Source organism: Vulpes vulpes, unplaced genomic scaffold (genome assembly GCF_048418805.1).
Source record: "Vulpes vulpes isolate BD-2025 unplaced genomic scaffold, VulVul3 u000000657, whole genome shotgun sequence".
Lineage (NCBI taxonomy): Eukaryota > Metazoa > Chordata > Mammalia > Carnivora > Canidae > Vulpes > Vulpes vulpes.
This window is the reverse complement of record NW_027325810.1, coordinates 103,645-130,507: the sequence shown is the minus strand read 5'-3', so window position 1 is coordinate 130,507 and position 26,863 is coordinate 103,645. Positions and strand designations below refer to the sequence as shown.

Sequence of the window (26,863 nt, the reverse complement as noted above, 5' to 3'; positions counted from 1 at the left end):
AGAGTTCAGGCACCAGACTTGGGCCATCTCCACTCAAAGTCCCCCTCCATCATTTATTTTTGTTTTTATATGTTCTTTTGCCTGACCAGCGTCTTCACTGGTCCTCCTTTAGGAAACAGCACCCCTTCTGGATACTGATTCTCTCTCTCTAATCATTTTGGTACTAAGGGTTCTATTTCTAGTTATTCCTGAGGTCCAGCTGATACCTTTCCTCATCGATGTGCTGCTGCATAGACTCTTTCTTTGGTTTTCATCAGATACCTAGTCCGTCTTTACCTAAACTGGTTAGAACTGAGTTCCTTGACTTGTGAGCACTTGCAAATTCATCCTAATTCAACTGTGCTATGTGTCATGGTGTAAATAAAAGAACAGGAAATTATGGCCTGACTGAAACACAAGACATGCAAAAAAAATTAGAGAATTATGTAAGAGAGCACATAAATATAATTATCATAGTAACCAGGTCTTGGTGGTGTATTAAGTGGACTTTAGCTAAAGAACATTTCGAAAGCAATATTCTAGGGCACCCGAGTGGCCCAATGGGTTAAGTGTCCAGCTCTTGATGTCTGCTCAGCTCTTGATCCCATGGTTGTGAGCTCAAGCCCCGTGGAACATTCACACCGGGCATGAAGCCTACATAAATAAATAAATAAATAAATAAATAAATAAATAAATAAAATTCCATTTGTGAAAAAAAATTATTAAAATGGCCACAACACTTGCGTGTTAAAAGACATCTATTAGTTATTATCATACGCTCAGCATTAAACCCCCACCAACCAGAGACAATCTACAATATTGTGCCATAGACAGACATTCTGTCATTGTCCTATGAAAATCTGAGCTACACTCTCTTGTTGGACATCTGAAAGTTTAGTATGATTCAAAATGTCGACATCCTGACATTGAAGAAAATTTCAAAATATTTCAACAAATGGAAAAACGGGAAGAGGGGAAAAGATGAACCCATCTCCATCCTTGTCATTTGCATTAAACACAGTGAGAAAAGCGAGGGGCCATTTTTTTGAAAAGTGTTCCTATTGGAAGGGAAAACACGGTGATGGTTTGAACCTATCACAGGAGACTCGGTGAGTGCCCTGCTCTGGTTTCTTCTGCATTGAACTAAAGATTTTTGCAGTCGAAGAAGAGAAGATAGCTTCTCCGTGACTCTAAAAGTAGTTGTATAACCTTCACCTTTTGGAAGGAATCTATAAAGCAAAAAATATTACTCTAAAATATTAGATGTACTCTTGGGGTGCCTGGGTAGCTCAGTAGGTTAAGGCTCAGACTCTTGATCTTCAGTCAGGTCTTGATCTCAGGGTTGTGAGTTCAAGCACTGCATCGGGCACCACACTGGGCATGGAGCCTACTTAAAAAACAAGCAAATAAATTAAATTAAATTAAATTAAATTAAATTAAATTAAATTAAATTAAATTTTAGATGTACTATAAATACCATATTCATTTTGTACTAGATTTTGACTATGACTAGATTTTATTATTAATTAGAGTTATCCATGTCCATCTTTTCCTCTTGTAGTTTGCCATTGCCCCCAATATTCCAATTAGTTGTCAGTTGACTATATTGTGATTGCTCTAAGACTTCGAAGGAAGGGAATATTGGTGAGGGCTGGGCCACTCGGTAACAGCTTTAAGGAGAAGGCAAGACTTGACTTGGGCTTTGGTGGATGGGTTAATTACTAATAATTCTGAAAAATTAATCATTCACTGATTCATTCAACAAATATTAAGCACCTATTATTTGCTGGGCTCATTTCTAGGTACTGGGAAGAAGGTTGTAATAGGATAAAATCCCTGCCCTAAAGGTATTTACATGCTGGTAAAAAGTGTACAAGTAGACAAGTAAATGTATATTTTATAATTCCAGATGCTGACAAATGTCCTGAAAAAAATAATAAAGTAGGGGCACGGAGGCTAAATTTAGGCGTCTCTAATGAGCAACATTTGGTCCTGAATGGAGAGAAAGAAACAGGCAATGCAGAGGTGCAAAAAAATAGCATTCCAGGGATTTGGGAGGAGGGGAGAACAGGAACTTAGTTTTTCAAAGTTTGAGTTGGGGAAGATGAAAACATCCTAGAGTTGGATGTCAGTGATGCTTGCACAATGATGAATGTTCTTAATGCCACAGAACTGTACACTTTTTAAAACGGGTTAAAATGGTCAATTTTATATTATGTGTATTTTAACCACAATTGCTTTTTAAAGGTCTGTATTAATAGCAGAACAAATGGAAAGCCATCTCTATGAAATCTAGCTTTCATTGAATATTTATTTACATTTGTGAAGAAAAAGTGAGTACTGTTCTCCTGGTTGGTCACAGATAACATCCATGGCAGGAATCAACAAACGTTTTATTTGGATGTAAATTCTCAGGCTAAATTGGCCCAGAGCAAATGCAAGTAAGAATTGATGTTAGGATCAGCATCACTGAGCCAGAGTCTGCACAGTAACTGTGTATAAAGGTAATTCCCCCAAGAGTCCAGCAGACCGACAGGAGGCCCATTGCTGATCGCCATGACTACAAAATCCTTTGGGCCCAAGGTAGGGTGTGGATTCTTTGGGATTGGCCTAGGAGAACGGCTTTGACTTCAAGTCTAGCGAGTGAAACTAGGAGAGGAAGTCGTCTAAAGTCTAAAATAGACGGTAAACTAGTTGAGATCTCTGATGCCAAGTCCATCTGAAGCAGGAGGAGTCTGGTACGTCATAAATCACTGACACTGATAAAAAAAAAAAAAGAAAGAAAGAAAGAAAGAAAGAAAGAAAGAAAGAAAGAAAGAAAGAAAGAAAGAAAGAAAGAAGGCAGCCCGGGTGGCTCAGCGGTTTAGCACCACCTTCAGCCCAGGGTGTGATCCTGGAGACCTGCGATCGGGTCCCACGTCGGGCTCCCTGCATGAAGCCTGCTTCTCCCACTGCCTGCGTCTCTGCCTCTCTCTTTCTCTGTGTCTCTCATGAATAATAAATAAAAAATCTTTAAAAATAAATAAATAAAAAATAAAAAAAGAAAGAAAGAGCTCTTATAGATGTCAAACTGTAGCTAAATATGGATTAAATGAAAAAGAAAGTAGCTAAGAGTACTGGGATTGGACTTTATATATATGCACATGTATACACACACACCTACACACACAGCTACGTCTTGTGTCATAATGCTGATTGCTCTTTGAAGTCTATAATATGAATTTAGCCCAAAGAACGGACTGTGAACATGGAAAATTATTAGCTTGATTCCTCTACCATGTGCACCATTCACTTGGGCTAAACTTACCAATCTCTAAAAGAAGAGCAATAACAGTGGCCCTGTTGATAGACAACGTTTAAGGACATCAAATTTGAGGTAATAACACTAGAGACCTTAGAATCTAGTAACATATTTTCAAATAAACAAAAATAGCTACAATTTATTAAATATCTATTATGAGACTGATACCCTTGCTTTACACAATCTCATTGGATTCTATGAGCATCATATATGTTACCACTATCATTAAACAGATGAAAAACCTGGGGACCTCAGAGGTTAAGTAGCTTGGGTTGTTCAAGGTCACCACCTTATAATCAGCAGAACAAGAATACAAACACAGATCTGTTATACTACATACCCGTGCCCTTTGCACATTTGCACAGGAAATATTCCATTCTCAAAATGTTACCCTCAATGCACAGCATCCACAACACCTCATATTTGAAAAGTAATTTATTTTTTCAAATGCTTTCCATATTCTCATTTGATTCTCATAGCATTGGGAAGGATGTATTTTTTTGGGGGGGGGAAGTATTTTAATTCCCATTTTATACATAATAAAAATTGAAATGCAAAGATTTTTAAGTGCTTTGCATAAAGAAACCAATTAGTGGCTGAGTCAGCAATCAAACCAAAGTCATCTTACTCCACACCCGACGCTCTTTTCTTTTTTTTTTTTTTAAAGATTTTTATTTATTTATTCATGAGATACACAGAGAGAGGGAGAGAGAGGCAGAGTCACAGGCAGAGGGAGAAGCAGGCTCCATGCAGGGAGCCCGACGTGGGACTCGATCCTGTGACTCCGACGCTCTTTTCAATATGCAGATGGAAGTTGACTTGAGACTGGGATTACAGACCAAAACACGGAGGAAAACAGTAAAATTTCCAAAAAGACTATAAAATAATTTCAAAAGAGTATCGCCCTCTTTCCAGTCCCTATCCACCAGAGCCACCAACATTATGTTTGCTGTGTACCTTCTAATTTTTCAAAAGGATAAATAAAAAACATACACACATTTATATGGTCTTAAAATTGTTAGTGTTTTGAAATACCATCATACGATAGATAGCATTTGCAATCAGATTTTTTTTTCAATTTATGTTACTCCAGATAAATCACTTGGATCTAATTACTTTTCAAGATACAGGAGAATTTACATATGAACGTGTTTAAACTAAGGACAGAAATTCGACTTAACAGATATTTACGGAGCACCTACTATGTGCCAGGCACGGTTCTGTGCTGGGATACAGCAACGAACAAACCAGACGACGAGCTGCCAGTCTGCCACCGTGTAGCCACCTCACTTCTATCATGAAGAGTTTTAGCAGGGGCAGCCCGGGTGGCTCAGTGGTTTAGCGACACCTTCAGCTCAGGGCGTGATCCTGGAGTCCCGGGATCGAGTCCCGCATCAGGGGACTGCTTCTCCCTGCCTGTCTCTCTCTCTCTCTCTCTGTGTGTCTGCTTGCTGCAGGGAGCCTGCTTCTCCCTCTGCCTGTCTCTCTCTCTCTCTCATGAATAAATAAATAAAATCTTCAAAAAAAAAAGAGTTTTAGCGCATGTGTTTGCCAGTACAGCATACAATTTATTATGTTAACAGTGGCATAAATTCTACAGCATGGGCGTATAAGAATGTATTCAGCCGTTTATTTCTCGGTTGACATTCAGTTTATGCTTTGTTTCGATATTTACAATCAATGCTGCAATTGATACCCAAATTGCGTATCTCCAATGTAATCATGCCTTTAGTTTGGCTGAAGGATTGGTTTTATTTTTTTTTATTTATCTTTTTTAAATTTTTATTTATTTATTTGTGATAGTCACACACACAGAGAGAGAGAGAGAGAGAGAGAGAGAGAGGCAGAGACATAGGCAGAGGGAGAAGCAGGCTCCATGCACCGGGAGCCCGACGTGGGATTCGATCCCGGGGATCACGCCCTGGGCCAAAAGCAGGCGCTAAACCACTGTGCCACCCAGGGATCCCTGAAGGATTGGTTTTAAAAGTAGGATTGTTGACTCAACAGTATGTATGTGTGCGTGTGTGTGTATATACACATAGATACATATATGGTTTAATTTTTAAATTTTTAATTAAAATTGTTTATTTTTATTTTTTTAAGATTTATTTATTTATTCATGAGACATACACACACACAGAGGCAGAGACACAGGGAGAGGGAGAAGCAGGCTCCATGCAGGGAGCCCGACTTGGGACTCGATCCCGGATCCCATGACCATGACCTGAGCCAAAGGCAGGTGCCCAACCACTGAGCCCCCCAGGTGTCCCTAAATTTTTTATTTTTATTTATTTTAATTAATTTTTAATTTTTAATTTTTAAAGTAACCTCTATGCCCAACATGGGGCCTGAACTCACAACCCTGAGATCAAGAGTTGCATGCTCTGCCAACTGAGCCAGGTAGGCACCCCATTTATGGTTTAACTTTTAGTAAATCCACTACTTTACTTCTGATAAAAGGTGGTAGCCACTATATTTTTCCACCAGCCTATGACAGGGCTGATCCCTACATCTTTACCCACAGTGACTTTTAAGTCTTTGAAAATTTTGCCAAGTTGATAGACAAAAACATTTGATATTACTGATTTAGTCTACATTCCTCCGGCTTTTTTAGTAGAGATAGCTGAGCATCCTGAAACATGTTTATGGGCCATGTGTATCCCCGACCCCAAACCTTAATAATAATGGCCAATATTAGAGAACGTGCATCGTCTCATTTGACACTCGCAATAACCCTACCAGAGAGCCAGCCTCTGCTTTCCTCCACCCCTTTTACAAATGAGGAAAACGTTTCCAAGAGGTTGTGAAATTTGCCCAAGTCACACAACTGGCAAGGTGATCGAGCGAGGATTTTAACAGGTCTGACTGGAAGGCTTCTGGGTTTAACTACTACACAAACTGCCTCTGCTGCCGAGGCACATTTTCAAGTCATTCCCTCCAGCCTTATTCCCTCCCTCTCAGTGAAGTCTGAACGATTCGGATAAACACAAATATTTGATGGGTCCCTTTGCAGAAGACACCACGTAGGCATTATTGGGTGACCTGAAAAAAGAGCTCCTGTCCCCAAAACTTATACATGTTTTGTAAAGAACATATATATCAGTTGTTTTTTTTTTTTTTTAAGAGTGAGAGAGAGAGATTTTACTGGGACACATGGGTGGCTCAGTGGTTAGGCGCCTGCCTTTGGCTCGGGTCGTGATCCGGAATCTGGGATCGAGTCCCCTGCGTGGAGCCTGCTTCTCCCTCTGCCTGTGTCTCTGCCTCTGTCTCTCAGTCTGTGTCTCTCATGAATAAATAAACAAATCTTTAAAAAAAATAGATTTTACTTAATGTCAATGACGATGGTATGATCAGCAAATTTATCGATGTAGAAAAGCGAACCATTACGCAAAACCCTGAATTTAACACCAAAGAGTAGCGTGGGCAAGATTGCAAACAACTCTGAAACGAGAATGAAACCTGATGTATTTTTGTAGAATAATGTAGCAAACAAATCATCTTCGAGATGATGGTTTTTCTAAAGAGAAGCAATACTAGCCTGATTGAATGAGGGCTGCCGTGCAGACGGGTCCCTACGCACCGGTCCTCACTAACCTGCCCTGGCCTTGGCCAGGTGAGCTCAGGGCCCCGGTAACTATCCAGGCAGGTGGTGCTGAAGCCGTCCCCAGAGGAGCCCAGCACCCTGGGTCGCCAGCTGTCAACCAACCTCTCCATCCCATCACACGCATCTCAGATCTGCAGAGTGGCAAGGGCCGCCCCGCCAGTCATCTTGCCACCAATCCCTCCTCTTGGCCTTCGTCACCAGCGATGCCTCAGGCACCTGCCAGTTGCCTTTTACAGGGTTAATCGCTCACCTTTCAGGATCCGTGTAAATATATGTGACTCATTACACCGTGTCAGTCTTGACCCAAGAATATGCATAAGAGAAATACACACCTACAAGAAGGTGCAGCTCCTGGAATGTGTATATATATATATATAATATATAAATATATATAATATATATATGGTCATCTTGTAAATCATATATATATGATTTTTTCTTGCATATGTATATGATCATCATGTAAGTCATATATTTATGATTTTCTTTTTCCTGTATGTATATATGATCATATAAATCATATACATATTATTTTCTTTTTCTTGCATATATATATAGGATCATCATATAAATCATATATGATTTTCTTTTTCTTGCATATAAATCATATATATATGATTTTCTTTTTCTTGCATATATATAGCATCATCATATAAATCATATATATGATTTTCTTTTTCTTGCATATAAATCATATATATATGACATTGCTTTTCTTTTTCTTGCACATATATGATCATCATATAAATCATATATATGTATTATTTTGTTTTTTCTTGCATGTATGTATGATCATCATATAAATCATATATATATGATTTTCTTTTTCTTGCATATATATAGGATCATCATATAAATCATATATGATTTTCTTTTTCTTGCATATAAATCATATATATATGATTTTTTTTCTTGCAAACATATAGGATCATCATATAAATCATATATGATTTTCTTTTTCTTGCATATAAATCATATATATATATCACATTGCTTTTCTTTTTCTTGCATATATATGATTATCATATAAATCATATATATATATTATTTTGTTTTCTTCTTGCATGTATGTATGATCATCATATAAATCATATATATATGTGATTTTCTTTTTCTTGCACATATTTCCAGTCCAGGGTCGCTTTCAGGGCGCATTATCTGGACCTGCGCCTTCCCGCGGCCATTTCCCCTAAGCCTTGGAAAGACTCGCATTTCCTGAAATTTAAATCACTGGCTAGTGAGTAGCGGTTTCCTGCCGCGTCTCCCCTGCCCGCGCGGCCTCCTCCTCCTCCCGGGCCCGCCCGATTCGCCAGCTACGGCTTCCGCAGGCCTCGGCCGGCCGAGCAGGGCGGCGTGGGGAGCCCGAGCCCCTGCACCCCGCACTCCGCACCCCTGCACCCCGCACTCCGCACCCCTGCACCCTGCACCCCCGCTCCCCTGCACCCTGTACTCCTGTACCCCGTAGCCTTGCACCCCTGCACCCTGCACTCCTGCACCCTGCACCCCCGCTCCCCTGCACTCCTGCACCCCCGCACCCCTGCACCCTTGACCTTTGCACCCCTGCACCCCTGCACCCCTGACCTTTGCAGCCCTGCCCCCCGGAGCCCGGCAGCCCCGCACCGCTGCACCCCCCCGCACCCCCGCACCCCCGCCCCGCCCCGCGCGTGTCCAGGAGGCGCCCCACGTCCCCCCGCGGCCGCAGGGATGGCGGCGCGTAAACAGGATTAAGTCCCCTCCGGCCGCGCCGCCCAGCCCCGGGCCTGCGGGCCGCGCCCCCAGCAGCGCGGCGGATGCTCCGGCCCCCGCAGCCCGCGCCCCGAGGCGGGCCCCCCCGCGCCCCCCGCGCCCCCCGCGCCCCGCGCCCCCCCGCGCCCCCGCGCCGCGCCCCGCCCCGCGCGCCCCCGCCCCCGCGCGCGCAGCCATGGGGGACCTGCCGGGCGCCGTGCGCCTCTCCATCGCGCTGCGCATCCAGCCCAACGACGGCCCCGTCTTCTTCAAGGTGGACGGGCAGCGCTTCGGCCAGAACCGCACCATCAAGCTGCTCACCGGCTCGTCCTACAAGGTGGAGGTGAAGCTCAAGCCCAGCAGCCTGCAGGTCGAGTGAGTAGGCGCGGCCGGGGGGGGGGGGGGGTCCCCGGTCCTGCCCCTGCCCCTGCCCCCGCGCCTGCCCCCGCCTGCCCCCGCCTCCCCTCTCGCTCCCGCCCACCCGTCGCGCCCAGGGGTGTTTACAGGGCGGCAGGAGGCCAGCCTGGGGGCGCGGGGGTCCCTGGCAACGTGCCACCCCTGGTGCCCAGGCCTCGGCGCCCCCTCCCCATGCCCCGGGGCTCCCCGCTGCTCCCCCTGCCGCAGTCCGCCCGCCGCCGGGGCCAGGATGCGCGAGGAGGCGCAGAGGCGCGGGGAGGGGGGTCCCCGAGGGATGCTCCCCTCTCCCCGAGGGATGCTCCCCCCTCCCCAGGGATGCTCCCCCCTCCCCGAGGGATGCTCCTCCCTCCCCAGGGATGCTCCCCCCTCCCGCGGCCGCGACCCCGGGGCATGTCTGCTCGTCCCGGTCACACGGCGCCATCCCTGCAACCAAAGGATGTCCCTTGCTTTGTCTGTGGCCGCGGTGACCTCTCCCGCCCCACCCGGGCAGCGGGGGGCCAGCCCCGCACCTGGCGCCCTAGCCCGGGAGGCCCCGAGCCCCCTGCACACCTTCCAGAGCCGCAGGGCCGCGGGCAGGCCTTCATCCGGCGCGGTGTAGGCCTTCCAGGTGTCAGGCCCTAATCCAAGGCCCTAGAGCCCCACTGCGAGGTGGCAGGCGCTCCCGACCCCTGTGTCACCAGCCCTGCAGCCACGTGCATGGGTTACCTTGGCGCTTCCCCGCGTTCCCTGCACTTCCACACAGCCCAGACTTTTCCTGTCCCTTCTTTCCTCCCAACCCCTTCTCCCAAGTTATCTGTCCTACATCTCATTTTCTTCACGGTGGTTCTCTATGTTTTAAACTAATGTAAAACGAATCTGTGTTAAGGACGGGACTAGGGATGCCTGGGGGGGCTCAGAGGTGGAGGGTCTGCCTTGGGCCCAGGGCATGACCCCCAGGGTCACAGGATCAAGTCCTGCATCAGGCTCCCTGCAGAGAGCCTGCTTCTCCCTCCGCCTGTGTCTCTGCCTCTCTCTGTCTCTCTCTCAGGAATACATAAAATTTTTTTTTTTTAATGACAGGACTATTTTTTTTTTCTCTTCACACTGTAATGTTTTTAAGATTTTATTTATTTGAGAGTGAGAAGCTGTGCAAGAGCAGGGGGGAAGGGCAAAGGGAGAGGCGGACCCTACTGAGCAGGCAGCTGGTTGTGGGACTGGGTCCCGGAACCCAGGGATCACGACCTGAGCCAAAGGCACGACCTGAGCCAAAGGCACTTAACCACCTGAGCCACCCAGGTGCCCCTGCACTTTGATTTTTATCAAGGATTTTTCATTGCCCTAACCTAGTAGTTCTTAAGCTTGAGTGTCAGAATCACCTCAAAGGCTTCTTAAAACACAGATGGCCGAGCCCACCCTAGAATTTCCAGTTTACTATGTCTGGGGTGGGGCTTAATATTTTGTTTTCTGATACCTTGGCAGGTGATAGACACTGCTGCTCCAGGGACTAAACCTGGAGAATCCCGGTTTAACATAAAGGAATGATGCCAGTGAGAATTTCTGCTTGTGCAGCCCTAGATCACGGGATCTCTGATTGTTCGAACAGAAGAAATCATTAAAGAACGAGTTCAGTGGTTTTTCTGCATGTTGGAATCATCTAGAGAACCTTAAATTAAATTTACCAGTGGCCAAACCAGACCTGACCATATTGAATTCTAAGTTCTAGGGTTTGAGATGAGACTGGGGATGGGCAAGTTTTTAATAGCTCCAGAGATAAGAAACTATAGAGGCGAATGATAATCCGGCTCCACCTCAGACAAGTGTTCTGGATGAGAATACTAAGGTCAGTCCAGAGAGATTAAGTCATTAGTCTATGGTCACACGACTGGTAAGTTGGAGAACTCAAGCGTCTTCACCTTTCCGAAATTTCCTCCCCATCAGATGTCCCCTTTAGCCAAACCCTGTAGGATTCCGGCCTAGGGTTATGGTCCAAACCAGGACAGGGTGCCTAAGTTAATTCCTACCATATATAGTCACCTCTCGTCCATTGCAGGAACATTTCCATTGGTGGCGTGCTTGTCCCGCTGGAGCTGAAGTCGAAGGAGCCAGATGGGGACCGAGTTGTTTATACGGGCATCTATGACACGGAAGGTGTGGCCCCAACCAAGAGCGGAGAACGGCAACCCATCCAGATCACGATGCCGGTAAGGCCCGCGTGGGGGTGTCGGAGCAAACAGAAACCGTGGAGGGAAAAAAGTCGGTGTCTCCCCTTAAGAAAAAAAAGAAATAGCATGAAACTATGAAATATTATATAGATGCACAGCTTCATATTGGGGTCTATTTGTCCATAATATCCCAATACAATTAATTAAATAATCTATGCTTCTTCAATGGTCAGTTCCATAGTAATTTCTTATATGGCAAAAAAATTAAATCTCTTTCTACACTCTATTCCGTTGATCGGCTATTCTCGTGCTAATACTGCACTGTTTTAAGTATATTGCTTTTTCATAGTATGTCCGTGTATTCTGTAACTGGCCGCCTTACCGAACTTGCTTACTGAAATTCTTCGTTTAATCTTAGGCTTTTCAGATTGGTAGTTGTAATCTACATACAACTGTCATTTTCTGATTCTTCTTTCTAGCCTTGTGCCATTGGCTGATGTTCCTAGAATAATGTTGCTTATTAATGATGGGAAGCGGCATCCTTGCCTTTACGGTTTCACTATTAGGCACAATGTTAGTTTTAAATATTTTATCATGTTAAAGCATCCTTTTTCTAGCTCATTAAGAGATTTTTTTTTTAATTTTCTTTATTTGAGAGAGAGACAATTAACCAACTGAGCCACCCAGACGCCTTGAGACTTTTTTTTTTTTTCCATCGGGAGATGTGTTGAATTTTATCTAATTTATTTTCTCATCTATGGAGATATGATACATTGATGTAATAATTATATAACATGCTACCCTTTATTTCCTAAAACAAACCATACTTAAAAATTAGGTATTTTAAAAAATATATCACTAAACTCAATATGCTAATATTTTATTTAGGATTTTTGGATTTCTGTTTTATTTTTTTTGTTTGTTTGATTCATCAACAAATATATGGAGATAGCCTACCTGTCAGGCAGCAGGAGAGTATCAATGAACAAAACAGACATTTCTGGCTTTATGGAGCTTCTAAACCAGAGGAGGAAAACATACCTTACATGATTATCGATAATAAGGGAAATAATTTTATCATACAAAGTATGCTTAAAAAAAAAAGTAGTGGTACCCTTGGAGCATATGCCAAGGGTCGTATTCTAATCCAAAATTTGGGGGATAGTTTTTCTGGAGAAAGGAATAAATAATTAATGAGAGTTTGAGAGTTGAGAGAAGAAGGAACACTTGGTATAAGGGTTACAAATTGTTGATTGATTGTTTTTTGATCCTTAAGGGGATGATACTCGTTATGTGATGAAGAAAGTCAGATTTTTGAATACTATCACTTAGGAATACACTGATAGAACTGAAGGCCAACAAGTCCCTGTAGGATTTCTTTTTATTGGGAACAGACAGAGAGAGGAGGACTGGGAACACATCCCAGCATCTCAAAAGATTGACATGGTTTTTTAAAAAACGTGAAATAACACAATTTTCAGAAATCTGAGCAAATTTCTAAAACAACAGTAATCCTCACATTCTGACCCAGTTCATTTTCAGATTCCCTTCCACATTTATACATTTTATCTTTGCAACCATTTTATTACGTCCAACATTCTATTTGTCCATTTTATTTGTCCAACATTCTACATATTCACTGTTAGAATTTCAATGACAACCTAAGACTCTGTCATGCTGTTCCGTAATGATCAGATTACTCCCCAGATGTTAGAGTTGTCAGTTGTTCTCATCATAAAAAGTGCTATCATGAATAATTCTGTGCTACTGCTTCAATAGGAGTAAAATTGTTCGGTCAAGAGAGGTGCATTTTACAGCTGCTCCCACATAACGGCCATTTCAGGTATTTTTACAACGTGTTGTACGTGCCATTTTACAGCGTTACTAACAATATGGAAACCTAGTGGCTTTGCTCTAATTATGACAACATTGGGAATTACTTTTAAAAATAAATTTCCTAATTTAATTTTTACGATCATTTATAAGAATGAACATTTATTTCAACATTTAATTTTATTTTTGTGTGTGTAAATTGGTTTTTTCATGTTTTGTTAATAGTTCTATCAAAGATTATTTTTTACAAATCAGAGTCGTGAGGCGCACCTGGGTGGCTCAGTTGGTAAACCTCCAACTCTTGATTTCAGCTCAGGTCATGATCTAGGGGTCGTGGGATTGAGCCCTACATCTGGCTCTACACTCAGTGCGCGGAGCCTGCTTGAGTTTCTCTCTCGCTCCCTCCCTCTGACCTTCCCCCTACTTGTGTGCATGCACAATGCACTCTTTTTCCCTCTCTGTCCCAAATAAATAAAACCTTAAAAAATCAGAGTCCTAGTAAAGATCTTTTTTAAAAATTCTGTCGTATCTGTCATATTTCTCCCAGTATTGCTTTGGTTACATTTTCCATTGTGTAGAAACGTAATTACATCTCTCACATTTTCCTTTAGGATTTCTTCTATTTAAATTTGAGAAAGTTATTTTTCCACACTGTTGACACTCTATTTTGTTTTTTCCGTAATTTTAGATTTTGTTATTTGCTTTCCCCTTGTTCGATCTTGATTTATATGTTTATAGTTCTACATCCTCTTACAAAGGGTTTAAGATGGGATTAGCATTTTGTGAGTCCCAATAGTAAAGCCTAGATTCCTACATATATTGTCCATGACCAAAAGCAGCAAGTGATTGACAGCTGATTTTTCCAAGAGTGATCACATGGCTGTTGGTAAGAGCATTGGCCGTGTATTTGTATCTTATCTGCAAGAGGCTGATTCTAAGGAAAACAATAGAAATTAGAGAAGGTTTCCTGATCCAGTCAGCAGTTCTAATGTTAAATTCGAATTTTATTCTAGTAATGAAAGACCCACGTGGCCCTGAACCTATTTTATGACTTTTGTCATCAATGTTTCAAGCTTCAGTATTGTAAATTACAGACACAACCACACTTTCAGAGACAAGGAAGTCATGAAATGTCTGAGTAAACTAATTAACTAAGCAGGGGAATCCAGTAAGGGAAGCTGAATTAAGGGTATACAAGAGCAGCTTCTTAAGAGTGTAAAGTTACGTCAAAGTATTTTTTTTTGGGGGGGGGGACACCTGGGTGGCTCAGTGGTTGACCATCTGCCTTTGACTCAGGTCATGACCCCAGGGTCCTAGGATCGAGTCCACATTGGGCTCCCTTCAGGGAGCCTGCTTCTCCCTCTACCTTTGTCTCTGCTTCTCTCTCTGTGTCTCACACGAATAAATAAATAAAATCTTTTTTTAAAAAATGAATTTTTAAGTTTTGTTTTTTTTTAATTTTTAAATCATTAACTAAATAATGCTGAGACTATTGGCTACTTGAGGGGAATGTCACTGTTACTCTTTCCCGATACCATACTCTAAAATATATTCCAGATGGATCAAGGGGCTAACTGTAAAAAGCCAACTTTTAAAAAACTTGAATGAAAAGAAACGGGAGATGGCCAAAGCTAAAAATTAAAAGCTTTGATTACATGCGCTCTAAAATTTCTGTCAAACATCCTAAAGGTAAAGTAAATTTTCATTAAGAGGATTTAAATTAAAAGGCAAGTAGCAATCCGTGAAAGCGTGCACAATCTCCTAAGCTACTCGCCCTGGGTTTCGGCCGCGGCCCCTGCAGACTGGGTTTGCGGCCTGCCCTTTGCTGCCCGCTGAGGCTGAAGGCAGGAGGTCCTTGAATGCTCTCTGCCTTGGATTGATGGCAGTTGATCTCTTTATTCAGATCATTCCAGGGGCCCCGGTGCTGGGAGTGACTCCAGCAATACCGAGCTCTCAAGCTCTCAAGCTCCATTTCAAACGGCAGCGTTGGCTTGTTCCTTAATGTGCCCGGTGCCCCATGCGGTGCCTCCAGGGGGACACGCCAGGTGGAGACTCTGCACCAGCCCCACTGTTCCCCTCTTGCTGGCTCTCGTCAGTGGGGGACGGGGCGGGGGGTGAGTTTGGGGGAATACGGCAAGGAGGCCTGCGACCTTGTGATGAGGCCAGGTGTGCCGAGGTAGGTAGCCCTACCGGGTCCTCCCAAACACAAGAGTGGTTCCTTTGTGTCAACTCGGTGGGGTCATTTGGCAAGATCTGTAACTTAATATACAAAGAATTCTTCGAAACCAGTGAGGGGAAAAAAAATAACAATAGGATAGGGAAATGGGAAAGTAAGCAAAAATAAATAGGCAATTCACAGAAGAAGAAATACAAATGACCAATAAATATATATTTTTAAAATATTTTATTTATTTATTTGTTTGTTTGTTTATTTATTTATTTATTTATGAGAGACACAGAGAGAGGCAGAGACACAGGCAGAGGGAGAAGCAGGCTCCACAACTTGATCCCGGGACCCCGGGGTCACGCCCTGGGCTGAAGGTGGCGCTAAACTACTGAGCCACTCGGGCTACCCCTCAATAAATACATTTTTAAATGGCTTAATTTCACTACTGGTGAAAATATACGTGTAAATAGTGCAATGCTAATTTCCACCTACAGAATTGGTGAACTATTAAAAAAAAATAACACCAGTTGTTCAGTGCTGGTGTATTTCTTTAGGAAATAGAGTAATTTTTGTGAATTGGTATTGTGTCTTACAAACCTGCTAAACTCGCTTATTAATTTTTGTAGCTTTTTATTAGATTGCTTAGTATTTTGTGCAAACAGATGTTCACCCGTAAATAGAAACAGTTTTACTTTTTCTTTTTTTCTTCCTCTTGCCATAAGGTACTGGCTAGGACCTTCAACACAATGCTGAAGAGGAATAGTAAGAGCTGATGTTCTTGCCTTATTTCCCATCTTATAGGGAAAGAGCTCAGTCTCTTACCACCAAGGGTGATGTTAACTACAGTTTTTTAATTTTTGTCCATGCCCCTTGGGCAGATTGAAGAACTTCCTTTCAATTCCTAGTTTGCTGAGAGTTTTTATCATGGATGGATGTTGAATTGCCAAATGCTTTTTCAGCATCTATGGATATGATGATAATGGCTTTTCTCCTGTATTTTTGTCAATATAGTCGATTACAGGGATTTAAAAATATTGAACCATCCCTGAGTTCCAAGAATAAAACTCTCTTGGTACTGTTGTAAAAGCCCATTGCTGGATTTGATTTACTCATATTTCAAACAAATAAAAAGTAGAAACAAATTTTATGCATAAGCTCATGAGGAATTTTTGTCTACAATTTTGCTGATAACATCTTTGCCAAGTTTTGGTGTTAACATTGGCTTCATGGAATGAACTGGGAAGTATTCTTCCTCTGTGGTCTGAAAGAATTTATGCGGAATTGGAATTTTTCCCTTTAATATCTGAATTTATCAGTGAAGCCATTTGGGCCTGAAATTTTGTCTCCAGGAGGATTTGTAACAACAGATACCATTTCTTTAGTACATGGAGGTTTACTGATAGTTTGTATCTTGCCAGAAATTTGTCCATTTCATTAACTGTATTGGCATAAAGTTCCCAATTTAAGGTCTTTAGGATCTATAGTGATTGCATCTTTCATTCCTGATATTGGTCATTTGTTTTATCTTTTTTTGCTCAGTTTTTTTAGGGGCTTATTGGTTTTTAAATTTTATCATTTTTTAAAGTAGACTCCCCCACACAGTGTGGGGCTTAAATTCATGACCCTAAGTTTAAGAGTTGCATGCTTTACCAGCTGAGCCAGTCAGGTGCCCCTGGAGTTTATCAAGTTTTAAGACATCGTCAAAAAACCAGATTTTGGTTTCATTACTTTTTACTTATCATTATTTTTTCCCTCTAGAGTCATTCCTTATAGTCTTTTATTTATCATTATTTTCTTTTCTATTTCACTGATTTCTGTTCTTTTTTTTTTTTAATTTCTGTTCTTTATCATCATTCTTCTCCACTCGACTGAGTAAAGTTAAGAGGACTGGCAATGCCAAGCGCTGGAGAGGATGTAGAGCAGCTAACGCACTCATTGCTGGTAGGACTGTAACATGGTGCAATCACTTAGGAAAAGTTTGACAGTTTCTTGTAAAGTTAAACATACTTTATAATTCTCAGAACCTTTTGTCCTATCTATTCAATAAGAGAAATGGAAAGCATGTATTTACTCATAAAACTTCAAGCAGGACAGGAGCAGAGAGGCTGCGAATCCAGTAGGAATCCATAGGTCATACCACACTAAAAGCCACAAATGCTTATTATACTGAATTTGTTCACCAATGAGGTGACATCATATCTCTACCAATACAATCATGTTGTTCTGTGCTCTCGAGTCAATGGATTTCTGAGGGACCTAATTCTTGGTGAACTTCTTATGTCTCTAAGTGGCATGGTGAATGGGACGAAGTATCCTAGTGATTCTAGGCCATTTGGTTCTAAGACCATAGAAGTTATTTTAAAAAATAAAATAAAATAAAAAATAAAATAAATAAATAAAACAAACTTTGGGGGTTCCTTGTTACTGAAGATGACGGATGAATCTCTTCTCCTTGGAATCCGAGGATTCTCTTCCATGTCAGTTGTAAAATAAAAACGTAAAATAAAAAAGTCTGCAACTTGCAGGACGCTAAGAAAAATAATACATCCAGGTCTATAGTAGAGTGTCACTTTTAGAATACCAGAGACTGGGCAGCTTAAACAACAAGCATTTATTTCTCATGGTCCTGGAGGCTGGAAGTCCAAGACCAGGGCACCCGCAGATTCGGTGTCTGATGAGAGCCCTCTTGCTGGTTCAAAACAGTTGCTTTTTTGGCTGTATCCTCGCATGAAAAAGGACATAGAGATCATCCATCCCGTGTCTGTTTTTAAAAGGGCATTAATCCCATTCATGAGGACTCCACCCTCATGACATACGAATTTTGGGGAGATGCACGCATTTAGTGCATGGTAGTGTGTCCTAAAGCATCCTACACATGACAATCCATATATGTTCTCACTCAGAGAAAAATTAACCTGTAACAAATTTCTAGAAGCAGTTTGGTTCAGTGATCCTAGTTTCTAGATAGGAATTAGGGATCCCGGGCAGCCCCGATGGCCCAGCGGTTTGGCATCGCCTTCAGTTCGGGGCGTGATCCTGGAGACCCAGGATCGAGTCCCATGTCAGGCTCCCTGCATGGAGCCTGCTTCTCCCTCTGCCTGTGTCTCTGCTTCTCTCTCTCTCTCTCTCTCTCTCTCTCTCTCTCTCTGTGTGTCTATCATGAATAAATAAATAAAATCTTTCAAAAAAAAGTAATTAGGAATCCTAAGTTCTTGACCTTCTCCTCTCATTAGTCGGCTGCATAACCTAGACGTGGGGCAGTCACTTAACCTCTCTGAATCTTAGTCTTTCATCTGTGAAACAGGGAAGCTAAAACCAGTCAAAAGACCTAAGCAGAATGGCCCATGTGAGGTGTTGTATAAAATACAGAATGCCATGCATTTGCACAGAATCCTACCTGTGTGTGCATTGCATCACACAGGCCGACTGGGTAGGTTTTCCTTGGAAGGCACAGATGGGTTGGGAGGGAGTAGAGAGACTGTGTAGTTGCTTCTGTTCTTTAAGAAAAATGTCAGCTTTCGGGACCCCATCTGCTCCTTACATTCGAGGAGAAGAAATTCTGAGCCAGGTGGTGAGGCATCCATCCTGGAAATAGATCTCCAGAAGAAAGAAAAGGAAGAAGGCTCATGCCTTAGAACAACTAAGGCACAGAAAAGATATATGCATAGTAGGTGGCAATTAACTACAACATGACCTGGGGTCCAACACTAGTAAAAGAGAGAGAAACCGGAATAGAAGCACCTAAACCTCCCATATCTGTAGCTCTGACTGTTGCCATCAGCAGATTTCTACGTTGGTCTCCTGTGTCCCTGAGAATGGTTGATGTAGGAGAGATGTTCGGGTTTGAAGCCGACGGCCAAGAAAGAATTCTTGAGGTGTCTTTGATGCAAAAAGATGGTTTTATTAAAGCACAGGGATGGGCCTGGGGGCAGAAAGAGCCGCACTGGGGTCATGGGGAGTGTGGCCCATTATATACTTTCAAGTTGAGAGGGGGTCAGGGAGAGTGGAAGCCTCCCAGGTATTTCGGAAACAGGGTTTCCAGGACCCTAGGGGGCTAGCTGTTGTTAGGAAAATATCATTTATTACTGTTTAGTAAGAACTCCGTCTCATGAGACTCTTCAGATGTATACTGGGAGTCGTGTGCTTGGAAGATGATCTTGGGAAAGGGGATAGAGATAAAGGAAGTTTCCAAAGGAATTTTGACATGGTAAAGTTGACTTAAGGACCCTGGGGGTCAGGCTAAGATTGCCTGTTGCCCTTAGCAAAGCATCAGCATCGAGGCCGCTGGGTTCCTATAGGAAGGTCCCTCTGCCTGTTTCAAGGACTTGTCATTCTTAGGTGTAGGTAGTGAGGGAACTTAATAAGTTCTCTTCTTTATTTCCCACATCACTGTGACATTCAGACTTTCTTAATTTTAAGGTTGTTCAGACACAGCATCACGTCTTCAGGTTTTTCTCGCCTGTGGTCATCATCATCTTCGTTTTGTTTTTACAACCAACTTTTATTTATATCCATCCCAAGAAAGGCCTCAGTGATGTTTCTCCCACTTACCTAGCATAGTCTAGAGCTGCTTTGCTCCAAAGATTAATTGGTGTTTGTAAAGTATTTTTGTAACGTAATGTAATTCAATTGCACTTAAAATGTGCAATGCCCTGTGCTGGTCAAATCATGGTAATAATCACAATCCTCATCATCGTCCCTCTTTAAAAATCTTGGTGATTTATAAAATGAGATTTCAATTTATTCTTCCCGCCGCTAGCTTACTGTCAACAAAGTTGTCATCTTTTCACTGACATGTATATGTATCCTTGATAGAATTCATGAAATGCCTAGGGTTAAGAGGATATTTATGTTATTGTTTTAGAGATAAATCCATTTCACCATTTTTAACATTCTTTATGATTATAAAAGTAACATTTTAAAAAAGATTTTATTTATTTATTCATGGGAGACACAGAGAGAGAGGCAGAGACATAGGGAGAGGCAGGCTCCATGCAGGGAGCCCAACATGGGACTCGATCCTGGGACCCCGGGGTCAAGGGCGCTAAACCACTGAGCCACCTGGGCTGCCCGAAGCCGTGATTCTCTAGAAAAAGATACTTTCTTCTCTTACTTGGGGAAAGAGCTAGGGACTCTAGGTAGATCACCCGGTATTTCCAGTCAGGCACATTTCCCAAAGGAAAACCAAACCTTGTTTTGGGATCGAATTAGCAGGATGAGGCAATGGTGCAGGATATAATTTTGAGAGAATCTTGGAAAGCCATCTGGGGAGCACCTGATCGCCCTCCTCCTGCAGCGGCCTCAGGCTGAGGCTCCTATTGCTCACTGCCCTGCCGCCCTCCACGTCTTCTGGCGCCCGACAGGTCTAAGAACGCTGCCAAGTCAGTCCCTGTCCCCTCCCATGACAGGAGAGGGTCAGAGGAGAAAATAACGACAGGCATCATGCTGCTGAATGCCAGATCCCCTAAATAGCTCCAGGAGGCAGTAGCAGGGTCAGGCTACCCCGCAGGACACTTGAGCACCTGCCCGGGGGCCCCTAGGGTATTCTCTGCCCTCTTCTCAGCTACAAGGGAATTGCGTGCTTAGGGCCCAGGCGAGTTCTGTGCCGCGATCTGCAGGGCCCACCTTCTGGAGGCAGAACGCAAACTTCTCGAGGGCAAGAACCATGCACGTTTTCATGTGTGCAAAGCACATAGTAGGTACTCGAATGTGGGTCTGGGTTAGTGGATAATCGAAGCCAGAGCCACGGGCACGGATTTCTTTCTTTCTTTTCTTTTTCTTTTTCTTTTTTCTTCTTTTTTTTTTTTTTTTTGCATTTTAAAAAGTTTTTAATATGGAAGACAGAGGATCATTATTATGAAACAATTTTCTTTTTATAAATAACTAGGACTGACACAGTGGCATATCCATGGGGCACACAAGAAACATACTGTGCGTGACATATATATGAGATACACCATCACCTTATGCAGTATCCCTAACTTAAAAGACTGAATTACATTCACTGATTTATTTACCTATGTTAGATACAGAAAACTACTATCATTTAAGATAAAAAAAAATTGATGTTCAAAGCACTTCTGTAGATGATACAGAAGGTATGTGTTGGCACCATAACCAGATAACTGACAACTAAGCACATAAACCAGAGACGTAAATAATATACTGTCCGTTATGAACAAGTTCTAGTCAAGGCTCCATGTCACATCTAGTGGCTGAAAACTAAAGAGCACCTAGTAAAAGAAAACATATTTAAATAAATGCTTTCCGGGCACGGATTTCTGACGTGGAAACCCTCAACGGTATTTTTAAAAGCTCAAGCAGGGCCTTTGACAAACACGTGCTTCCGAGAAAATATCCTTCCCTGGAAACGAAATTACTGATGGAAGGACAGTTGTGTCTTGTGTTTCGTGATTTTGTGCTTATGCTATTTTGCACGAACGTCTTTTGAAATAGAAGCCAGGGGCAGCCTGGGTGGCTCAGCGGTTTAAGCGCCTGCCTCCGGCTCAGGGCGTGTTCCTGGGGTCCCGGGATCGAGTCCCATGTCGGGCCCCCTGCATGGAGCCTGCTTCTCCCTCTGCCTGTGTCTCTGCCCTTCTCTCATGCTCTCTCTCTCTATCGTGAATAAATAAATAAAATCTTTTAAAAAAAGAAAAAGAAACCAGGTCACCATCAAACACTATCCCCTCTTCTCTTCCTAACCCCCACCCCCTCCCTTCGTGGCAAGCTCGCAAAGCCCGAGATTCAGAGAGCGGTTTCCTTCGGATCATGGAATTTGGCAAACGGGTTGGTCTGGGGAGTCGTGTTTATTAAAGACGGTGCGACAGCAAACGGCTCTTGTACGATGGGATTAGGGTCTTAGGGGAAGCGTGGCTTGCAGGCAGCGTTTCTGGGAAACAGCTCGTCCTAAAGGCAAATAGCTCGTCCCAGTGGGGGCCTAACCTTGCAGACCCAGGAGTCCTGGTTACGCAGGCCCCCGTCTGCGCAGAGCGAGGTCCTTACGGCGCGTTTGTCTTCCCGCAGTTCACCGACATTGGGACCTTCGAGACGGTGTGGCAGGTCAAGTTCTACAATTACCACAAGCGAGATCACTGCCAGTGGGGAAGCCCCTTCTCCGTCATCGAGTACGAGTGCAAGCCCAACGAGACGCGCAGCCTCATGTGGGTGAACAAGGAGTCCTTCCTCTGAGGCCGCCTCTCCCCGACGGTGCGGGTCGGCCCCTTCCGACGCCCCCTTTCGGGTAACCCAGCGCAGGCCTTCACCAAGGCACCCAGCCTCTCTTGCCCCTCGGGTGCCGATGCCCTCACCGGCCCCGGTTATTCTGCAAGTGTCCGTTTCCTTCCGATGTTCCGTCCCCGACGTGAAAGGTTGTGACGCCCCGTCCCCGAGAAGCCCCCCACTGTAATAACGCGTCGCTGTCCCTGCGCCCGGCCACCGACCGCTGCGAGGAGCTCGGTGGCGCGGGCCGGTGGCGCCCGCTCCCAACGGTTCGGCTGCGGGGCCGCCGGTGTGTCGTTGCCAAGTTGAGTGATCGCCCTGTTCTTGGTAAATGCTAAATAAAAAGATAAAACACAAAACCATGTGTGTGGGTTCTCTCCCAAGTGTGATGCGGGGGGGGGGTGCCGTGCAGCTGGGCCAGGCTGTCGGAGAGCCCCCCAGGCTGCGCCTCCTGGGGACAGGTCGGGGACACGTCGGCCCTTTCCCCGGGAACCACGATGACTGGAGGACAAGTGTTTCAGGACGATCTAGAACACATTAGAACTCTTCCAGGTAACTTCAGGGATTCCGCTGCGGCCCGGTAGACGTGGGCCAAGGCATTGTCGGGGTAACCCGAGGGGACGGCTGCTGTAGGGTCACCTGGCTGGCACGCTCCCGACGTGTCATACGCATATGGTGGGCTCCCTGCGTCCCCCTCCTCTGGGACTTTGTAAACCTACCTGTGGAACTGTAACGAACTTCTGATATTTCTTAATAAAGGTATTGGAACGGCGTGCTCCGAGTCTTCTTCTCACTGGAGGCGGGAGCTGCCCAGCTGGAGGACCCTGCTCCGGGCCGGCCCGTCCAGGTGTCCAGCTGCAAGGGGGGGACCCCGGGACTGCAGGCAGCACGCTTACCCCAGGGCGGCGGGGCGCTTCAGCAGCGCTCTGAGAGGCTGCATAGACGCTGCACCGGGTGCACCTCAGACGGCACCGCACCCCACCGGCCTGCGTCCTCCTCCTGTGATGACCGTGCGGCTCCCAGGTCGCAGGGCCTCGGGACGTGCTGTCGCGATGGGGGAGGGACGCCAGGAGGGCGCCTCCTTGCCCGCCCCGGTGCTGTAGCCACGGGCCGGTCCCTGACCCCGCGCAGGGAGGATGGAGGCCCTAAGGACCACAGACATTTCCTCCAGAAGCAGAGGTCGGAGTGAGTCAAGGGAGGTGGGGAGGCGACGGAGCCGAAGTCCCGTGGTGCACGGTGCTGTCGCCGTCCCCTGGCAAGCGAGGATCCTGTAGTCCTGCAGAAGGCTAGTTGAGCAGCTGGTTGTGCATTTGCTCATTTGCTCCCCGAGGCTCCCTGGGGCACCTGCCGGGTTAGGGGGACCCTGTGATGAGGGCTCCCCGAGGGCACCTGCCGGGTTGGGGGGTCCATCTGATGGGAGCTGGGTTAGGGGGTCCGTGTGATGAGGGCTCCCTGGGGCACCTGCCGGGTTAGGGGGCCCATCTGATGGGGGCCGGGTTAGGGGGACCGTGTGATGAGGGCTCCCCAGGGGCACCTGCCGGGTTAGGGGGTCCGTGTGATGAGGGCTCCCCGGGGGCACCTGCCGGGTTAGGGGGCCCATCTGATGAGGGCTCCCCGGGCACCTGCTGGGTTAGGAGGCCCGTGTGATGAGGGCCACGGAACCGCATTTGCAAGGCCGGCCCCAAACCCGCGGCCCCTCCAGGTCACTTCCCCATGGTGAGGCTGTGGGGCCAGCAGGGCACAGCAACCCCCCGGGCTCTGGGCCACCCGTGCTGGGCGCTGAAAGAGAACAGTGTGTGTCTCAATTCCTTTGTTTGTCAAAAAAATAACAGCGTGCGTTACGACGGCTGCTAACACAAGCATTAACCCATTCCCCATTTCTGTATTTTGAAAACCAACATTCGGGCACCCCGGGTGGCTCAGCGGTTCAGCGCCGCCTGCAGCTTAGGGCGTGACCCCAGGGTCCCGGGATCGAGTCCCCCGTCGGAATCCTGCAGGGAGCCTGCTTCTCCCTCCACCTGTGTCTCTGTGTCTCTCATGAATGAATAAAATCTTTAAAAAAAAAGAAAAGAAAAAGAAACCCCACGTTCGATTACTGGCACCCAGGTTGAGCTAAGCCATGGATTAAGGCCGGACGGAGGCTTAGGTCTTCTTCCAGAACATCCAATAGAAACGCAGACGTATCAGCTGGTGGAGCACTATGGGAGCTGGATGTGTCGACGAGTAAAGGTTTCCACGTGTGGAGCGAGGTTTCGCGCTCGTGACTCAGCTGCCAGAGCTTGCGTGTAGTTGTGTTGAGGGATGGACGCAATAGCACAGCTTCTGCAAATGTCCTTTTTTTTTGTTTTGCTTTTAACGAGAGGCTCTATAACCTCTGAGTGCGGGCTGCCTCACGCCGAGCTGGGCGCCGGGCCCGGTGGGAGCAACCACCTGCCGGGGAGGAGGGCCCGGCCGCAGCCCCGGGAGCCGCCACCTGCTGCTGCCCGCGCCCAAGTGCTCACCACCCCGTGCGTCTCCCTTGGCTCGCATCGGAGGAAGCACGGAGCGAGGCTCCTAGAATTCTAAGGCCCTTTACGATGTAAGGTGGAGGCCCCTACCTTGCGGTCCCTTAAAAAAAAAATTAAAAGAAGAAGCGTGTGTCTTTCCTTGGGGCTGAGAGGTCGGGTTGGATCAGGGAGGTGGGGAGGAGATGAAGCCGAAGTAAACAGGAAATCTTACAGCTAACCTGGAACCTGTAAGCGATCTCTCCTGGCAGCTTCTCTTCTACTGTGACTGGCCTCCAGCCCGGTCCCTCTGGCTACTTCTCGCCGAGCTCGCCTCCTACTCCAAAATCTGAGTGCTCAGCTATATCAAGCTGCTGAGTTGTAACTTTGCCCCTCGGCCATCTGGAAGGGCTATTTTTATACGAGCTGTAGCCATCTCCCCCTACTTCCACGCATCAGATGGCCACCCAGAAGCTTGAGGAACTAGGCCACCCTTCTAATTATGATGATGACTCAAACGCTTCGGAGCAGGTGGGAGAGTAGAAATGCCTTGAATTTATATTTTGTGACACCTCGTTTGTCGAGAGGTCGCTTACCCAGCCGTCCAGACTGTCTGGATCGCAGTCGAGAACAGAAAACATGCCAAAAAAAAAAAAAAAGACAAAGATCCCTGTCACAGATGTTGCAAAGTCCATTCACGAAAGGCTGGGGTCTTCCCTCTCAAGACCTCGCGACTCCTACTGCAGAGGCAGTTCTGACTTACAGGGTGGTCCGGTGCCTGGCTTTTAGGAAAGCAGAAGCAGAATGAGTGGAGGAAAGAGGGCAATTTGTAGGGGTAGGCACAGTGAAAATAAATTTGTTTCTTTGTTTTTTTTTTTTTTTTTTCACAGAGAGAGGACAAAGAAAAAAAGCAGATAAAGTAAGTCCAAAAATATCATAGATAGGGATATCCTTACAGTATAGGGACACGGTCCTGTGCTAGGCTCGTGGTTTCCATGGACATCAGAGAAAAATTGACGTACACAGTCATTACCCTGATTTACTTAGAAAGAGGATGCATCATTATCTTCAGAAATGTGGCATCATGACTCTGTGTTTAAGAGTTCAGATTCCGGGGTCACCTGGGTGGCCCCATGGTTGAGCGTCGGCCTTCGGCTCAGGGCGTGACCCCGGAGTCCCGGGATCGAGTCCCACGTCAGGCTCCCTGCATGGTGCCTGCTTCTCCCTCTGCCTGTGTCTCTGCCTCTCTGTGTGTCTCTCTGATGAATAAATAAAATCTTAAAAAAAAAAAAAAGAAAAAAAGGACTTCGGATTCTGGAACCTAGACACCCCGATTCAAATCCTGGCTAAAAAAAAAAAAAAAACAAAACAAAACAAAAAAAACAAAAAAAAACAAATCCTGGCTCATCCACGTAACAACTGTAAGACCTTAGGTAAGTCACTTAATATCTCTTTTGCTTCAATTTTCTCATTTAGAAAACAGAGGTCGTAACAGTATTTACCCAAAAGGCATGGTTATGAGAATGAAATTATGTAAAATCTTTAGGATGATGTCTGACACATTAACATTTGTTTCCTTATTAATTATCCTTTTTTTTTTGCATAGGGTTGGCACACAATATTACATTAGTTTCAGATGTGCCACTTGGTGTTTGGCAAGTTTGTACCTTATGCTACATCCACCACACGTGTAGCCAGATCTGGCCCATTACATCACTATCCTAGTATCAGTGACTGGCACATCGCATTATTCAGTACATTTTATTTAAAAGACAAAATATATTTGCGAACAAAATATTAAAAATGTAAAGAGAAAAACTGAAGGTATTTAAGGGATAAAACTCCTAGGATATTACTGATATGGATGTGGAGTAATGGCCAAAGTTTTTGCTCTATTTTTTTCTTTTCTTTTTTTTTAAGATTTTATTTATTTATTCATGAGAGACACACAGAGAGAGGCAGAGACCCAGGCAGAGGGAGAAGCAGGCTCCATGC

At 45.0% G+C, this 26,863-nt stretch overlaps 1 protein-coding gene and 1 long non-coding RNA gene across 3 annotated transcripts; one reads left to right on the top strand and one right to left on the bottom strand.

Annotated features, from left to right (window-relative positions):
- Positions 1-7,840: 7,840 nt before the first annotated feature.
- Positions 7,841-23,158, top strand: CNRIP1 (cannabinoid receptor interacting protein 1). 2 transcript variants are annotated; one of them, XM_072746104.1, is made up of 3 exons: positions 7,841-8,952; positions 11,056-11,206; positions 22,191-23,158. In XM_072746104.1, exons 1-3 carry the CDS (start codon positions 8,675-8,677, stop codon positions 22,353-22,355), a joined length of 594 nt encoding a protein of 197 aa, XP_072602205.1. In that variant the 5' UTR covers positions 7,841-8,674; the 3' UTR covers positions 22,356-23,158. The 2 variants fall into 2 exon arrangements, with proteins under 2 accessions (XP_072602205.1, XP_072602203.1); XM_072746102.1 differs by having other exon boundaries at positions 8,752-8,984.
- LOC140597500 (uncharacterized) lies at positions 21,942-25,247 on the bottom strand. The gene is made up of 2 exons (XR_011999312.1): positions 24,008-25,247; positions 21,942-23,964 (listed from the first exon to the last, which is right to left on the bottom strand). It is a non-coding gene; the product is annotated as an uncharacterized lncRNA (long non-coding RNA).
- Positions 25,248-26,863: the final 1,616 nt, after the last annotated feature.